Source organism: Paramormyrops kingsleyae, chromosome 14 (assembly GCF_048594095.1).
Source record: "Paramormyrops kingsleyae isolate MSU_618 chromosome 14, PKINGS_0.4, whole genome shotgun sequence".
In the NCBI taxonomy this organism is placed as follows: Eukaryota; Metazoa; Chordata; class Actinopteri; order Osteoglossiformes; family Mormyridae; genus Paramormyrops; species Paramormyrops kingsleyae.
In genome coordinates this window covers 10,572,258-10,591,402 of record NC_132810.1, presented here as the reverse complement: position 1 = coordinate 10,591,402, position 19,145 = coordinate 10,572,258, and the positions used below count along the sequence as shown (strand labels likewise).

At 44.4% G+C, this 19,145-nt stretch overlaps 2 protein-coding genes across 11 annotated transcripts in view; both read left to right on the top strand.

Moving 5' to 3' along the window:
- The window catches only part of wars1 (tryptophanyl-tRNA synthetase 1), a 111,754-nt gene that overhangs the window by 28,695 nt on the left and 63,914 nt on the right, over positions 1-19,145 (top strand). The gene's annotated exons all lie outside the window — the stretch shown is intronic.
- begain (brain-enriched guanylate kinase-associated) overlaps positions 1-19,145 on the top strand; it is a 206,096-nt gene that overhangs the window by 164,952 nt on the left and 21,999 nt on the right. For all 10 annotated transcript variants that reach the window (XR_011982586.1, XM_072699296.1, XM_072699297.1 and 7 more), the window contains one exon: positions 3,099-3,127. Coding sequence is in view for 9 of the 10 variants with exons in the window: in XM_072699296.1 (XP_072555397.1) it covers positions 3,099-3,127 (29 nt within the window). In the remaining variant the exon portion in view is untranslated. The remainder of the gene's footprint in view (positions 1-3,098; positions 3,128-19,145) is intronic.

The window sequence follows — 19,145 nt, the reverse complement described above, 5'->3', positions numbered from 1 at the left end:
TGCCAATGGAGTTTGGGAATAATGTAAATTATACAGCTATCTACAAGAAGTACAGTCTTGACTCATAATGACAAACTAGACAAGTGATTACCAGTTTCATTTGCCTTTTGTGACATTTCAGAAAAAGATAATGTGACACATATACAGACTTATTAAGGTCAACTGCCATTTTTAATGTGGCAGCAAATTGAGAGCGTGCACATTTTTTGTAACATTTTTTGTAGAAAATTAAATCTTTGTCAACTCTGTCCTCACATGGCTCCTTGACAAAAAGAAGGCAAAATAATAAACTAATTAAAATCTCTGTCTATAGAGAAAGAGAGTGACTGTTGTCTGTGGAGTGACTTCCCTTACCAAAACTCAGGAATCACCCTCTACTTTGACTTGGCCGTTTCACCACAGTGTCTCACCCCACCGTGGAGTGGTCCTGGAAATGGGGGGCGGGGACACAGAATAGACCTTAGAATAGTATAGCCTCTCTCCCTCATTGAGGAGACTGCTCACTTAGAGTCACGTTCCAGATTGCAGAGGCTGCAACAGCATTAGGACTTTTGAGGAAGTAATGATATTTAGGCACAGCACATTTTTACATTTACATATTAGGCAGACGCTTTTGTCCAAAGAGAAGAACAAATGAGTAAATACCACGATCCAAACATTCATGCTGTCAAGGAGTCACCTATGCATAAGTACAGCTAGACTGAGCTTCTAGTGAATGCCCAGGTACAAGAGTAAGCAGCATTAGAGCAGGAGCTGCCCAAGAACTACTAACAACAATTTGTAGATGTACAGGAGTCGGAGAATGAAACTGAAACACTGGCCAATAGTGTTGAACTTTAGCAGAGCAATAGCACAGGGGGGCGCAAGAGGAAGCTGTCTGAAAGGGATGTTTCAGTACCAACCCAGACTGCATCCAAAAAACATAAAACCACAGCTGGCCAACACACTGCAGAATTAAATGCACTTCAACTCTCCTGTTTCCACCTGAAGGTGGTGCCATATATAAGGATGGTATTGCACCAATACACACTGTCTGTTCTGTAACTCCTGTATCTTATTCCTAATGGTATTATTGTCTGGAAACTTGATATGTGATTTATCAGATTTTTTGTTTTTTTGCATATTTGGTGTCTTTACTGTCTTGTTGTTTATCGTTTATCTTATCTACATGTTAGCACTTTGACATTTTGGTCTAATGAAAAGTGGATAACTTCCTAAGAATGCCGCGTCTATAACAATCTATGAACACATTCGTAATAATCATTTATTGGCCATTGCACAAGTACAGGTTTATAGTGTCTCTTCGCCTACCGCATCTTGCTCTTCAAAGCTGGATGGTTACAGTGCAGGGTCAACCATTGTGCAGTGTCTCTGGAGCTGGGGGTTAAGGGCGTTGCTCAAGGGCCCATGGATATGTGACTGTTCTGCCAGGGCCAGGGCTCAAACCAACAACCTTCCAATCATGTGCACAGAGTCCATTGAGCCACTCGGCACTACCGCTTTGTTTCTAGACTTTGGAACACCTTAACAATTTTCCTTTTACAGCAGCGCTCAACACATGAATGGAGCTGCTCTGCTGTGAATTAATCCCAAGAAATTCCTTTCAGAATTCACAATGCCATTGGTTGGTCACCATAGTAAAGCATCGTATAGAATTCCAAAGTAGTACAGTATGAAGACTGCTGACGAACAATCCTTAGGCTCAGACATGCAGCTGACCCCGTGTTCAGATCTGGTCACACAGCACCCTAGGTTTTCTTTCCCTGTAAAAGCATAAAGCATTATAAACATAGCTTTAAATATTGGTAAAAAGGCATAACACGTGTATTATGCATTATAAGTGCTTTATGCAGCTCTCATCTATAATGCATTATAGATACCTTCATAATTCAATACAGGACTTTCTTAATTCTTATACCAGTCTTTATAATGTAGTGTATTATGAATAAAGCATTCATAGAGTATAATATATATGGCTAAAATATGTTATGCCTTTTTATTTATGCCGTTATTTATAATGTGAATGCATTATAACGTATTGTTGCCTCTGGCTTGCTCACTGGGGGCTTTGGGAAGGGACCGTGGAAATAAAATTGACTTGTAATGAATGTGTTCATAAATTGTTATTGACGTGGCTTTCATAGAAAGTGTTGCTGAAAAGTGCTTTGTGAATACAATGCATAATTAATAATAATAGCGATAATAATAATAATAATTCATCATTATTATTGTAGTGAGTACACAAATTTTGACCATTGAATAACTACAGAGCCTATTGCAATGTAACAAACTGCACAATGAGTATGTTCTCCCCCAGCCCCCCCCCCCCCCCAAAAGAAAGTTGTTGCAGATGCGTGTTATTTGTCATGCTTGCTTCTGTGTGCCAGTAACAGTGTCTTCACTGTAGGTACAGTAAGTAAGTCGTGGCCCATCTATGGTTGTCACGTGTAATTAATGACGGAAAATGGCTTTAATTCTACCTTCTACAAGATCCTAGTGTTTGGTTGTCAACTGATTGCCTCACTTTGTGATTTCTTAATTGTGTCCTTATGGTCATTGCATACTTTGTTCTTAATGATTAAGCTTTCACCCAAGACTTAAAACTGTCATCAACATTAAACTATGTAAAATGATCATTTTATCTTCTGGATGAAAAATATCCCTTGCAAATGTCTGCCCCACCCCATCCCCCCACAAATTATGTTTATCAAAAACAAAACATATAAAATGTCACTCTTGCACAAGCATTCAGAGTAAACCACCTCCCGTGTGAAATTCAGCAGATTGGTTTACCTGTCACCTGTCATGCATTGCTGCTTGCTCCCCCCCCCCCCACCGCACCCCCCATTCAGTACAGATACTGACTCAGTACCTGCCCTGGGGTATACCACTCTCTGCAGCCTGCTGCAATTTTTTGTGCCACTTAATCTGTCAATCCCCCCCCCACCCCCCCAGTAATGCAGATGTAGGTTTGTTTACTGCTGCCCGTGTGAAGCACTTTGTCCAACAGCGCCTTGCTGAAGATCAGCTCCATTGCTCAGCATATCTGAGGATGATCCTTCTTCTTGATCCATCTTGTTTCTCTTGATTCCTTTCAGGCGTCCGATGGTGAGATGCAGAATGTGAGGTAAGCTGCTACCTTTTACTATCCTTCTGTGCCGATTCCCCTTCCCTTTATCGTTCTCTGGCTCTCTCTCCTCTCCTGCTCTCTCATGCTCTCCCTCCCTCCCTCCCTCCCTCTTCCTCTCTCTCTCTCCCCGTCTGCCCCTCTCTCTCTTTCTCCCTCTCCTGCATTCTTCACTACTGAGGTGTTCACTGCCAGTTAAAGCTGTTTAATCTACTGGGAATCTAGCGCCAGCTTTGTACAATGTGCGCTTTTCGGAGAGGAGGAATGCACACAGGAGTATAGTGACCAGACTGGGTGAAAATGAGATGCAAAGCCAACAAACGGTAAGGAGGGAGCAAGCTTAAGAAAGCATGCAGTTGTTTCTGTAAGCTTTGGATTTTCTTTTGTACATGTCTGATTTACTGAATGCATGTGTGAGTGCAGTATTTGGTGGGTGCCTGGCACCCTATCCTTCCTTCTCTGCGTTTGAAATGACTGTGAACCACTGGCAAATATCTTGCATGAGCTGCAGAATTTTGATATCTCTTTCCACGGGAACTGATTTCTCATTGATTTCTTTAGTTTGGACTTTCGCGTGATTTAGAAGAAATGTGGGTGGTATAAACAAAGTATGCTTCAGTGATGTGTTCAGTGCGTGCTCTTTGCGAAAGCTTAAGAAGCGACGGATATTTCAGGAAGGGGGTGGGTTTGTTAAGACACTGCTGGCTAACAGTGGGCTTGACATGTAGAGCTTTTAGTCTGTAAGTTGGCTTCTAGAGATGTTCTTAAGCTGAGTATAACCACTGTGTATATATAGTTGTCTCTCTGAAATTCTTTTATGCAGATGGTTTTCGAGATAAGTTTAATATCACTGTTTAATAGCACTTATGTAGAAGATTATGGCCAAAACAGGTTGAAGTGGTAAATGCAAACATCAAGGTCTGCACGGAGCTCTAAAAATTAGTTGATTTTGATTTAATCACCTGCCCATCATCTCATTATGCAAAGTTAAAATTATGGCTGTGCTGAAACATTGATAATTATACCAGGGGTTTTGTGGTATTTTTAGAATTTGCAGTTTGAATTAAAACTACGATACTTTTTGTTGTCACATTGACTGAATTAATTAGAAGCAATTGCTCTTGATAACATTCATATCCAATAGGGCGACTGATTACTCGCCCCAGGCTGTCATTCATGCAGCGTCCGAGGTGAAGCAGCCAGCCTGCACACTGGAGAGTGGCTTCCTTGGTTAGGAAGTGAACAGAATAGCCGGAGCCAGGTCTAGATTGTCCGTAGGCTGCATGATCTCCCAGCCCCGGGACAGCAGAGGCGACTGGGGAACACGCAGGGCTGCTCTCTGTCACCACTCACATTAATATTTCAGGCAGATTCACACGTCATAGAAAAGTTCCAGCAGAGGCATGGAAGCTTCCACTCTAGAACAGGGGGTGCACAGTGCACTTACTGTAAAGGCTCTATATTCCCCAGACACAGGCAGCTGCCCTCCCACCTGCATTAAATCACTGGCTTGGTCCAATCTACTTGTATGGCTACACATTAATTCGAAGGTGGGTTGGGGGTTGCTGAGGGAGGCCCACCTGCCACAGCTCTGAAATTGCAGTCATTTCCAAAGCTGAATCATCACCATGGCCAAGGTCCTTCTCCTGTTGTGAATAGAGGATTTCTTCTAAAAGTTACCTGCAGCATTTTACTTCTATTACTGTTTGCTTTTGCTGAAGTACAAGCGCGCTTTCTTAATTATAACTCCCCCTTAACCCAACCCAATCCTTCCCAGTGTGACCAGGGTTATTATGGGTTGAATGTACCCAGAGGAGGGACATAAGTCACTGAGGGTGTGTGGATCCGACTTAGTACAGTGATGGTGATTATTAGCTCCCCAGATGAAACTGTACTCCCAGAGATAATAGAAGGCCTTTGGAATGGTACTCTATAGGGAAGCATTTTGTTGCTTTGTCTCCAAGTCTGTACCATGGTCTTATTCTGAATTCATAGAATATGAATGTATAAAAGGTTAGTATTGAGAACCGCTAACTTCTAAAGGCCGTTGCATATTGTTCATACAGTATGAATCAGATCGCTATGGTAACTCATTTTTCCAGCAACGTTAGAATGTAGACGCAAGGATACTTAAAGTTAAATCACATCACATTCAACTTTCCAGTTCACAGAGGCCAGATCAGTAAGGTGAAGGTATAAAATGGTTGCTATGGAAATAAATATTATAAAATCATCTTTGATTTTCTACTACGTTACATTCCATCATTCCATCCCTAGAGAAACGCATTGCCTGAAGTTGATTAAGATTCTTGACAAGACTGCAACTCAACTGTGGCTCTGTTGAGTAACAAGATGGCCTGGAGAGAATGACCCGTTTTGGTATTCCACAGGGAGAGGCCTCTTCTCCTGTTACCCCTTCTGTTTTCAGATACTTCCAAGGCTGTTTGGTGTCTCCAAGTGACATAACTGTCAAAACTGAGTGAGAGAGACTGCTACGGATATTAGAAGCATGAGTGATGAATGGATCTGTCCACCACCTTCCCAATCATAGGTAATGCTCTCACTCTCACTTCGGATCACACAGTTAGCATCAGGTGATGTGTTACGGCCAAGACGTGTCCATCTCTCACCCAGTGGGACGGTCTGTGTTCCTTGATGATCTAAATGCCCCCCAATACAACTATCATGGGGCCAAAGACCAGCTTTCATATCAGGACGACTGAGTAGCTTAGAGAGGGAAGAGGAGAAAACTCTCTGTTGCCCTCTGCTGTACAAGGCTCAGTTTATTTCAGTGGTGTGACAGCACTGTCGGTTTCTGACCCACAGTTCCAGTGCTTCCTTGTCGATTGCAGCTGTTGTATTTTTAATTACTATCTGTCTGTTTGAATAATGACTCGCTACAATGCACCGGAGAGACGCGCCTGTTTTGTGGTCTTTTGTTGGCTGGGCTCGTCTTGCCTGCATGTTGTTGCACACAACACCCCCCACCCCCAAACCCTTCCAGGGATTATTTTCTCTCTGGTGCATTGTTGCAAGCCATTACTCAAGCCATAAGCCACTGAGCAATTGCTCATCTCCCTCAGTTTTCCAGCAGGTTTTGCTTCGCTAAACACGGCTGCAGTCATATTCTTAAGATAACTGTGTGGGTGACAGCAGGTAACCAGTTCGTGGCTGTTATTGCCCTTTTCTGCTTCCCCGTTTGTCAGCTGAAGGTCTCTTTCGTGTTGCTTTTGTGCAACAAACATCTCCAGCCTAGAATATACTAAGATGGCTGGGTATGGCAGGGCATTCAGCTGAAGGCAGTCCCACTCCTAGGGTAAAGTTGCATCCTGTCAGATATTTTCAGCTATGAGGGACAGCCCTTCATTTCAAAGCAACATCTATATAACAAAGTGCTATAGTTTTGTGCTGTGCCTCCTAATGAATATTTAGTCATTATTGAGTATTTGATAGGGGTTTCTGTACCATTCTAGGCATCCTGGGCTGGTATGGTTTTGAACGACATGCTGTTTCAACACTGCAGTGAGAAGATGATTAATGATAGCTTTGAATGTTTTTTTACAGGCATTATGGGCAATATTTTTGTTCCAGTAAATCCTTGTGCCATTTGTTTGGCTGGTCTGTCTTTGGGCCAGCCATCCTCTGCTCTCTCAAACAGACTCCAGCGACTTGGGGCTATGGAGATGGTTGCCCTGCTTTTACAATGTGACAGTGACAGTGACACCAGCTTCCATGCAGGAAAACTCCTCACACAAAATTTGAGAAATACCTCCCCCATCCCATCCCCTGAGCTGCAGAACAATTTTTCTCAAAATCTCAGGAAAAGGTCGCTCCTGTTAAAGTTTACTCTTAAGTTCCTACCTTTTCTAAAATGCGGTCTTTCATGTGTCATTCCCTGAATATTTCCTCCTGCCATTTCCTCTACACCGATCCTCCCATTTCTCCCAGCTGACTTCCGACAGACTGCAATCCAGAGATTAATAGCACTCTATCTCGTCTCTTTGAGGAAGTCTTTGATTCCCTATGAACCCTAATCTTGTCATTTTGTTAATTGGAATGTTATCATTTTGAAGGCACAAAGGGATCCCCCCCCCCCAGCAAAGCCGGCCTTCCTTGCAGGACACTCCAGCAGCACACACTGTTTTAATTAAACCTACAGGAAGAGGCGCCTCAATTCTCTGAAAGGATTAGTCATCACCGGGGAACTGGAGGAAGTTTACCTTAATTCCACTTGCCTATTGTGGTTTCCGTACCATTGTGTTATTTTCAGAGGTTGTGTCTGTCAGATGGATTTTTCTGCTTTTGTGCCAAGGAATAAAAGTTTTTGTATTTAACAAACATTATTGGAGCACCGAGGAGAAATGTGTTGAAATGTTAGGGGTCTCTTTATTTCTAGATAGTGTTTTGGCTGTTATGTAAAACTTTCACAGTCTTATGTTAAACAGTCACCTATGTGACTATTAACTGTAGTATCTCTGACTACTATTATCGCAATTTAGTGTTAAGTGGCGTAATTCAGAATTTTCCTTCATAATTTTCTCTTGTGCTTTCCTCAAGGTCTTGTACCAGCCCGTTTTTTCTTCCCACAACCCATTTAAAGCCAAGAAATATGCTGAATTTGCTGTTAGCCAAATGGAGGAGGGCTGGGTTTTAATGGACTATGACAGTCTGGGGATGAAATCTCTGTCATTCTGGATTGGCTATGTAGGATTTCTCCATTGCCTCCTGTAAGCTGGCTCTGCATTCTGCTCTTTTGTGTCTTTTTGGTGGCAGAAGATTAACATGTGGTCTTACAACGTGTTGATTTTCTCAGTGTACCGTCAGCCAGGCACTGCTGTTAATGAGTCAAGGCACTCCGTCTGCAAATTAAGTGAAAAATGGTCGTCGCTCGCTGGGTTACTAATGATGCTGCTGCTGCATGCCAGCGCTAGTGATAATGACACCAGGTGTATTCACACTTGTGAGATTCCATTGAATGCCCCACCACTTGCATTCTGTCTGTCAATAACTGCTGAGCGTTCATTCTCGTTAGGGTGTTGAATTTCAATAGACTTTTCTTTGTAATATGGAACACGGAGTAATCAGTGTGTTCTACCCACCTCCGTCTTGCAAAGATGGCAGCATTTGGCCAGTGAGGTGACAGGATACTTCTGTTTACTTGGTTGTGATGGCATTGAACAAGACAGTAGATAGGTTCCGAGGAGTCCCATCCAAAGTGTGCATTAAATAAGGTAAGTTGTGCTTTTTACATGGACAAAAAGTTTGCGCTTTTTTATTTTATTTTTTAAATCAGGCCTTCAGCTATAGTTTACTACTGGTAGTCCAGACTTGGACAAGTTGGCTAGTGATTAGTTGGCTGTGATTAGTTGAGAGAAAGACAGAAGATATGCTCATAAAAATACAGTAATGAGAAGAATTTTGCAGAATCACCGCCTTGGTAGTGTGGAAGCTAGTGTTTGTGTCTTCAGAAAGGACCTAGCAGTCTCACACTTGTCTGGAGTGAAACCGTCAAAGCTCTCTTGGCTGGAAGACGACGCTCTCACCGTGAATCCCCACAGCACCCATCTTCCTGCCTCTTCACGACACCATACGTCTCATAACATTTTACTAACTCATCAAGCTGCACTCGCACGGTGAATCTCATATCCCCTTTGTGGCCCTTCGCCCGCAAAGATGCTTGCCTGAAGTGCTCGACACGGTCTAGATCACACAGTGCGTCTCCAACGGGGCTCAGACCAAATGGACCTGATTTCTGTCTCTTTCCAAGAAAATCATTTGCCCACCTCTGCCTCTCATGTGCTGTAATTTATATAGTTATGAGTAACCTTCGCTGATGGACAGGGGCAGCATAGCCCAGATGTGGACAGGGGCTCTGGAAAATTCCAGAAGTCTGGGTATATAGGCTCAGGGTGAGTTTTTGTCAGGGAGCCCAAAATTTGTAGCCTTTCCCCTTTTGAGGGGTCATTTCGGGAGCCTGCCCTGATGGATATTATAGATTGAATAAACCTTTGAGGAAAGACTGAGCTTTGCATAATCCCTATATGGACAAGTCCTTTAGATCTGTCAGTTAGGCTGGCTGGAACTGGTGTTTAAACCCAATCCCCTGCCCTCTACCCACAATCATTCCATCGAAGATGGATTTTAGGAGCAATGGTGGCATGGCTTTATGGCTGGGGGGGGGGGAGGTCTGCAGGAAGATCTGCTAGTGTGTCAGCTTGCAGACCGGGACGTTGTGCAATCCATCGTTCTGTCAGCCCCCAGCTTTGGGAGAGCCAGGCAGGAAGGTATGCCAGGTCCCCATTGCTCCAGCTTCAGATTTATCACTACAGTTCCGAGCCTGATGTAATGCAGCCACTGAAAACAGCTACACCTTGAAGTTGCTCTCTTAACTATAAGTTTTGATTTTTCTGCCTTTCGGTTCAGGAACTCCAGTCTTTGTGCACATGGCTTAATGAGACCTACATTTCTGTTAGAGAGTTTGGTAGCTTCTTTTAAAGAAATATTTCAGAAATTATATTCCATGATATGCTTGCAATTCTCCCTTCTCCTCCTCAATTATTTTTCTAAATTTTTTTCAAGCTTCTCAACTCAGAACTGAAGCAAAAATTTTAGCCATATAATAAATATCAGAAGCCACAGAGCTATGGTTGATCTACTCCGGCAGCCTTAGTCTGTTTTATGATGGCATGGAGCTGCAGGTCCAGAAAACAAGGTGCAAAACATGTAATCTAAGGTACCTCCAGGCTAAAAGGCAAAAGGCAAAAGTCATGCACTTTTGGATTTTCAAATGCATCTGATATTTGTAGAGCATCACTGTTTTATGGTATTCAAATGTATGCACTTGTCTTTATGGAAATTTTCCATGATAACAGACCCAGTACTTGGCGTTTTGCAAAAGGCTGGCAAATTGCTGACTGGAAGTCTTGACTCATGCACATGTGTGGACAGTCACTAGTCTGAGAACCCTCTGTTTCTGAATTTATGCTTATTACAGAAAACCGCAGCACTGAAATCCTAAGGCACCAGCAGTGAAATATCATCATCAGCTAACTATAATAGACAAATTGAATTGTGTTAGAATGTCTGAAGGATAGAAGGGTCTATAAATGAAAAGCTGCAGTTTGAAAATTGTCTACTATTGTACTGTACATTCTGACATTGTTGACTGAAGTAGTACAATGATATTGCCTGATAATTATAGTTTATGTGAGGGAAATATGTCCCCAGTTAAAGTAATGCTGGAATATACTGTATAGGGTACTGATATGTAATCAGATGGATTTCATGGTGATCCTTCTCGTCATGTCCATGATGGACCATCCACCGTCACTCCACCATGACTAATTTTCATGTGGACAGTTTGACCCTTCATGCGAAAAGGGCGAACACTAGCTTTGATCTGTAAGCTGATGACGTCAGCCGCTGTACGTCTCGCAAATTGGCAATAAAACTGGCAGCCAGCAGATGTTGGCATTGTGGCTAGAGACCACTTGTCATCTGCTGACTGTCTGGTAAATTTCCAGTTGAATCATGATGCTGGCATGTGTGTCGTTACTTGCGAGAGCTTCCCGTAAGACAGAAAGCTATTCACCTGGGTTCTTTAAATTAAATTTGGAAGCCAGCCATTATTAAATGAGGCATTCTTATTGCATTACGTATCTTCTTGCTACCATGACTGTCTTATGATGTGATGAACAAATATCTGGAGCTCGGAATTAACAAGCTAAGTATGAATATTGAATATTTTTTTCAAGGAACTATTTTAAAAATGAGTGTTGAGATTTTTGTGGAGGATTTTTTGCACTGGGCTGTGTGATGAGTGACCATCACCATCTGTCTTAATTCCCCTGGCCACAATCCCTGCAGCTAAACAGGAAGTATATTCCATGTGGCCAATCACTGACAGCTTCCTGTTTCTCTGTGCCCAAGGCAGTTGTAAGAATAGAAACGTAAACATCTGCTTTTGGTATGAGCTGAAAAAGTTGACATTCTTATCATATGGTTTACTGAGGATTGGAGAAGAAAAGCTTTTTGCCCAAAATCTTCCATTCAGTTTCGGGCAACAAACGTCCCCATTAAAAATCTATTGATAGACAGCGTAACATTTTAGTAAATGTTTGCCTACATTCACATGTGCTGCTGTGATCTTCTGTTCGCCAATTCAGCATCAGCCTTTAATGAACAGATTATGCTCTAATGAAGAGCCGAGACCCATCCATGTTTCCTGGCCCAATAAAGCAAATGTAGGCTTCCACCCTTTCACAAGGCAATGCTGAAGTAGCACCGTCCGTTTCCTCCCTATTATTTTCTTCCCATTTTATCATAACAGTATTTTTGCGCCTTGTGCCTTTTGGTGAGCTCAATGGAAGTGTTAACAGGTAGACAGGATACCAATGGAGGGGAGAATCCTCTGGGATCCTTAAAAGTGGATCCACTGGGACATGGCTGACAGCAGGTTGACATGCAGTAAAGTAATAACTTTGTGGCCACTTAAAAACTTCAGAGATCCTTATTATGTTGCCCTGGTAACATATTGCGAGGCCATTTTGTTTATCATCCGCAGGCACTGCTTTAATTTAGCCTCCCCGCGCGGAGCTCGTGTAGAGATCCTGAATCCTTGTGCCCTTTTAGCAGAAGTTTAGTGGAAACGGGGGATGTTTGGTCATAATTAAGCCCAGAAGCAAAGTCATCATGTGGATATGAGTGAGATGAATGCAGGAAAAGGGTGAGGGTCTCAGTTTATAATTCAGTAGCCTGTGATTCATGCCATGATAAGGGCCTCACCACAATAACCATTATAAATGCCACAGATATTTTGTGTAATAAATTTGTTTACCCAAACATACCATATACCATTATCCAGAAAGGGGAAATTGCTTTGAATTGAATCAGAGGCATAAATCTGTACAGTGGCTTTGCGAGGGGAGCATTTTACAAAAGAACCAAGGATGGGAATCGTATTTATTTATTTATTATTGTTATAATGCTGATGTGAGTCACACAGAGCTTTTATCGCATCTTAAAGAGCAGCCTGCCTCCTCTTAAATGTCAGAGATGGACACGTCGCTGGCATGTAAAAATCAGGTTGTTTATTTGTCCCGCTGAAAACCGAGAGGATGCGCCTGGGCTTCACTGGACTGGCACTGTCTGGGTTTCTCACACTTCTGATGCATCTGTTCGTCACTGGAGTGGCAGCGGAGCAGGTTTCGGGAGAAGGATCCCCACCTTCCTCATGCTGGTTTATTCACTGGGCTCCGTTCTCCACCAATAGGAGACAGCCGCAGTATATTTGCCTTGTACTCCCACCGTTCTCTCTTGTTTTTGTGTCACCGGAACGAGAGGCAGGCAGTGAGGCTGCTGGGGCCCCGTGCTACCTAGCACCTTAACGGCGGCTGTTCTGCAGATTCTGTGTACCGGAGAGGAGCATCTTGCGGTGCCTTTTACAGCGATTAGGTCTCCCTCTCTCATAGGAATACCTCTATCGATTATTAGGATGGCTTTTTTGTCATTTATATTTCATCATAAGCAGCACTGGTCTGGGGAAAGATGAGAGCTGTGCCTGTATTAAGTGTGTAGACTGTTTGGTGACTTTCTTCTAATTTTGGTAGGTTATATTAAACTGAAAATTGCTCTTTATTGTCAGAATCTGCTGAGCCCAGTGTGTCTACAAGATAGGAAACCTGACTTTGCACTGTAAGTTATTTCAGAGACTCCATACACTGGCCTTGTTCTGTTTTTTAACATTGATTTACACTCTCATTTAATTTGAAGGGAAACAACCACTACAATGTGATAAGTGAATTTTAGTTTTAGCTTGTGGCTTTTTATCCATCCATCCATCCGTTGGGGGTGTTGGAGCCCATCCCAGGCAGCACAGCGCATAAGGCAGGGCTGCACCCTGGGGGGATGCCATTTCGTTACAGGATATTGACTCCTTATCACACACCATGAGCAATTTCGAAGTACCCCATAAAAAAACTCCATACCTGTTGCACAAATAAAGTTCAATCATATAGCAGAATTTTGGCTTCTCCTAGACCCATCACAGTTTGTAATCCACCAATAATCATGTGCCCTTTCATGTGGATGCTAGCCCTGCAGGGATTCCCCAATAGCTGATTTGCCTGTCATGCAGAATTAATGGAGTGGGTGGAAGCGCAGTGGTCGGAGACTGCCCCCGGTGGACAATAATAAGAATTTATCACTGGTCTCTGGGTAGCAGACATTGATTTTTCACATGGATGTTAGTCGCAGATTGTGCAGAGGGGCCCTTGATGCTGCTGATATGGGGTCTAGTTGACTATCTTGTAAAGACCTGCCTTCAGACAGTAATGAAGGTCAGGATTAAACGACAGGGTTAAAGTTACAGTGTTATAAAGACGAGCCGTCAGTGCTGCATATCACAGCTCCAGCTGGCGTTTTAATTTGTGCTAGTTTGTCCTCGTTAAGACCGGCATTACACTGCAACACTGGATGCCTGACACCTGACACTTGCGGCCAGCAGATCAGCAGTAGCTACATGCGTTGCCAGCGGTGATGACGCATGTGTCACAACTCAGGTGTCAGAGCAGTTATGCATGTTTCAGCCAGTGTCATACTCACTCGCACCTTGCATCCTTCCATCACTGGATCTGTTCACTGTCAATTTGCCCAACTTCAGTCAACAAAAGTAGTTTACTTCATGCTAACAGGGTCATGGTCTGTAATGATGTTTGTTCTTTATCTTTATGGTTCAGGGATTAGAGTATCCTGTAGATTGAACAAGGAAAACATCAGCATGATACATGTTAAAGAATTGGTACTCCATTAGTTGCTGTTTGCAAGAGGCTGATATGAAAAATGACCTGCTTGGACATATGACTGATTGTGAACTACACTCAGGGCAGTATTTGAAAATGGAAGCTTTCGATTGTCCATAATGTCATCTTCGTCCTACCAACAGCCTGGTCAGGCTATGGGTCTGTTGGTCTGGAAGGCTTTTGCAGTGCACTTAATCTCATACATTTGCTTTAGAGGAATTCCCTGCTTGTTTTATCTGTTTTCTGTTTCCTTCTATAAGAAATGTAATGGGCCATCATGGATAGGTTGTGTCAGCTGTGTAACTGTGCAAAATGGCCAGTTTTACGCAAAATGATCTTGACCTTCTCTTGACTTTGTGGTAGCGGCTTCTTGGCCAAAGTGCTTGGGAAATGTTACCAGTTTTATATATTTAATTCGACTCTTTCCATACAGTTTGAGATATTCTGAGGCAAATATGACTTGTCTAATTAATCATGTAATTGTGCTTAAAGAATTACTAATGGTTCTGCTTTATCTGCATGTCTGTGTGCATGTATATTAGATGGTATCCAGAGTTTCCTACTTCAGGTGACTGTTTTCTTTGTTTGGCCGTCGGCAGGGACAGATCACTGCCATGCACATCTTTCCTTCTGAGATTTTGATTAGCTCTGTTTGCATTTGAGAATAGTGATTCACACCGATATGTGGCAAAGATACCGATGAAGGGACTTGATTATTTTCGTGACTCCAATCCTGTTTCTCTGCTCTGTTGGCAGGATCAACACAGATAGACAACTACTCTCAAACTCCGCAGGGAGAACATAATCCCCTTAGGAGGAAGCAAGGGAGGCCATCTTAGAATCCAGAATCGGGCATCATCTTCTTATCCAGAAAGTAAATCACACATGAAAGTCAGCACAAAGAGAAAATATGAAAAAAATATATATTGGGAAAACGGCTGTAAAAAACCCCAGAAATGGTTGTAAGCATCAGAAAAAGAGGTAAGAGCAGTGGGGAGAGACATCTGTCGTAGATTTCATTTTGTGGTCCTCATGCCCAGACCTGTCACCTGTGCTCCACCCAGGCCTTCCAATCATGTCGCTGTCCATCAGCATGCAAGTCAGCTCCTGGCTCGGGCCAGTCATGCAAGAACGGCATGTTGATGTCCATATCTTTCACTGTGGTCCCTGTGCCTACAACTGCAGTCTGACAATGTCACTCTGACATACCAACAATAATAAAACCCAGTAGCCTTCTCACGTTTGTGCATGACTGTCAGCACAGCGGAGTGTGGTGACCATGTGAAGCTTGATCCTGTGACATTTACGCACTTTAGCCGCCTTCGTTAGAATGCAGTGCAGCTGCTTAGGTGTCAGCGAACCAGGCTGCGATCCCCTGCCTGCATAGTGGGCAAGCCACCCCCACCTTCACTTACTGTATGTCTTATCGGCTCGACTTCTTGTTCCTGCTTGTATCACAGAGGTGGGAAAGACCTGCCTGGAATCTAGACGAGCTCACAGTAATTGGCAGAGCCGGCTATATAAAAACACTTCATCCACCACTCATAAATCAAACATTTGTGTCTGATGCTTTTTTCTTCATTATGCCCTTTATCATTCCTTGTCTGGAGTAACCTCTGCTGGTAATAACTGCCCTCCTCCTCCAAGGAACAGCACACGGCTTGTTCCTTTTCCATGGAACAGATGCTGGGACTGTTATCCAGCTCCTAATTAGGGGGTCAAGTTTTCATTCAGCTGTGAATTGGTTTCCTGGTGAAAGCTGTTGTCTGTTGATGTGAGACAGGCTCTGTGACTCAGCTGTGGTGTATCCCCACAATCCCCCCCCCCCCCCACCGTCGTCTGTTGATGTGAGACAGGCTCTGAGACTCAGCTGCAGTGTATCCTCACAATCCCCCCCCCCACCGTCGTCTGATGATGTGAGACAGGCTCTGTGACTCAGCTGCGGTGTATCCCCACAATCCCCCCCCCCCCCCCCCCACCGTCGTCTGTTGATGTGAGACAGGCTCTGTGACTCAGCTGCGGTGTATCCCCACAATCCCCCCCCCCCCCCACCGTCGTCTGATGATGTGGGACAGGCTCTGTGACTCAGCTGCGGTGTATCCCCACAATCCCCCCCCCCCCCCCCACCGTCGTCTGTTGATGTGAGACAGGCTCTGAGACTCAGCTGCAGTGTATCCTCACAATCCCCCCCCCCCCCCCACCGTCGTCTGATGATGTGAGACAGGCTCTGTGACTCAGCTGCGGTGTATCCCCACAATCCCCCCCCCCCACCGTCGTCTGATGATGTGGGACAGGCTCTGTGACTCAGCTGCGGTGTATCCCCACAATCCCCCCCCCCCACCGTCGTCTGATGATGTGGGACAGGCTCTGTGACTCAGCTGCGGTGTATCCCCACAATCCCCCCCCCCCCCCCCCCGGCGTCTCATGATGTGAGACAGGCTCTGTGACTCAGCTGCGGTGTATCCCCACAATCCCCCCCCCCCCCCCTACCGTCGTCTGATGATGTGAGACAGGCTCTGTGACTCAGCTGCGGTGTATCCCCACAATCCCCCCCCCCCCCCACCGTCGTCTGATGATGTGAGACAGGCTCTGTGACTCAGCTGCGGTGTATCCCCACAATCCCTCCCCCCCCCCCACCGTCGTCTGATGATGTGAGACAGGCTCTGTGACTCAGCTGCGGTGTATCCCCACAATCCCTCCCCCCCCCCCACCGTCGTCTGATGATGTGAGACAGGCTCTGTGACTCAGCTGCGGTGTATCTCTACCATCCCCTCCCCACACGCACACAGAAAGTCCTCTCTCACGTTACTGCAGTTGCCGGTCTTTTCTTACATATGGCCGTATCTCCATAGGAGGTCCTCGGTCCTGCACGTACGAGCTGCATGCACGCGCCTCATCGCCAGCTGCAGTCCCTCTGTGCACAGTTCCCTCCCTCCGCTAAACAGAAGGCCAGGCCCGGCCTTCCCTGGTTGTTAGCGCAATCCTCCGGAGTGCGTGGCTCTACAGAAGCCCTCTGCCCGTCTCACTGTCTCTCACTCAGGGCGTCGTGATGCTGCTCCCCGATTCCCAGCGCTAGTGGAAGACTCGTTACCATTCTGTCTCCGTCTTTCACTGCAGACCCCCGAGTCTGCCTCAGCAACGCAATTCTGCTCAAGCAGCTCATTTCACCTTGGATTTTTTGCTCACTCTGTTTATGCTATTTTGTTTCAAACGCCCATCCATGCTTCCATCTTCATCATAAAACTGCTCTTTGATTTTCTTTGTGGGGAGATAGATCTGCTTAGATTGGGAAGACAGTTTTCTAGCCTAGCATAAAGTTTTTAATTTCCCCTGCCGGATTTAACTTAACATTTTCTTATCGTGTAACCTCGTAGTCAGGGTCTGGTTTTTAGATGCTATCTTGCTCACACACAGAGTCCTCGGCATTGTGCGACCTTCGTCCCTGTCTGTGAGAACAGATGCATTGTAGATACCACAGATGGACGGTGCTCTAAGCCATTAGCTGTGCTCATCAATACTGCAGATGTCACATTAAGGCAGGAAGAGTGGAGCTTGGTCCAGAGCACTAGAAGGAAGGTCGTGAAAAATATTCTGTTGTTTCCTGTTGGGAAATATGTGCAGATCTGCAGGGTATGTCCCTTAATAGAAGAGAACCAAGCCTGTGGCCTGTTCTCCTGGCTCGCAGCCCATCTTTATTGCGTTACCGCTAGCCTAATTTGATACCATAGCTTAATCGTATGAAGGGGTCTGTGAAAATGGAAAGAAGGAGCCACAGTGTGTTGCTTGTGCAATTCGATAAAGCACTGGTGCAACAGCAGCCAAATTAAATTAGTATTTCCATAAAATATCTACTGTTATTGTATCTTAGTCCCACTTGAATTAAGAGCAGTGAATGTGACACACAGATATTTGACATGACTTTAATTCAAGGTGTTGCTTCTTTAGTTTTGGTTTTAGCGCCATCTTGATTGTGTGTTATCATTACCCACAATTACAGTAATAGTACATTTTGAATGTCTTTACAAAGATACAGATCTCAGGCATACAGAGATATACCTCAGTTATACAAGTGCAGTGATATATTTAACACACCTTCCATACACCAGCAATGTTACAATATGTTACTGTGACAGTTTGCTCAAATTCCAGTTTTGGAAACTACGAAACATGTGCAAAAATATCTCATCCTGCCTCCTGTGGATCTCTGCTGACTCGCAGTGTGGAAATCCCAGAAGCTGAACCCTGGAGGCACAGATTTCAGAATGAGATCTTCTCCATCTGCACAAGTGGGTCTCCAGCCTCTACCCAATTAATTGGCTCTGAAAGCCTCAAATGCCACAATGACAGCAGTCTACACAAAGGAGGGGCTGCTGTGGAGCAGTCGTGACTAATCCTCTACATTCTACGACGTCCTTGACCCAGCTCTGGATGTATTTGTCCTTAAGTCCTCCTGTCCCTCTGGTGTCATGCCTGGGTTTTTGTCAATGGAATTGTGTCAGTTACCTCTCCCCCAGCGCTGCTTGCAAGACTCATAATTTCCCTAGATTTGAGCTATGTGCACCTGGAGCACGTATGTCATGAGTCTCTCCTCCCACAACAATAACAGAGTGCCCAGAAGAAATTACATTAATGTGGAGGCAGAGGATGGTACTTTGTGAGGGATGGCTGTTGGGGAAGTAATTGCTGAAGTGTTCTGCTAAGAGGCAGATGGATCTATTGTGGGACATTGTGTTGTTATTTTGGAGATTCCCTGCCATCGAACTTATTACTGAGCTCCTGAAACTCCTCCCCCTGGGAGGTGCAGGGGGCAACTGATTCACAATGAATGTACAGGAGTGACTGGCCAGACCAGTAAAAAGCTCAGTCTCATAGTCGTAAGGTTGGGTTTTGTACTGGGAGAGTCATCATTGTTGCCACTTTTTAAACAATGTCTAAAGTGTATCTGTCCAGTTTCACTTTCTGGAATCTGCCATGGTGTACATGCTGTCCTATACTGTAAATACACCATTTATTGTGAGCAACAGAAACATTTTGTCTTTTAGGTTTTGCTATGTGAGCAGGTTATACTACATGGGAGAAGAGTTTGAGCCGGGTTTCCATTACTCCTGTAGACTGGACAGTAGTGGGGGGAAAAAACATCTTGCCATTGCAGTCTTTGTTCGGTAGTCGTCCATGTCTCCTGGCGACCTGCTCCTTAAACAAGGCACTTTGAGGTTCAG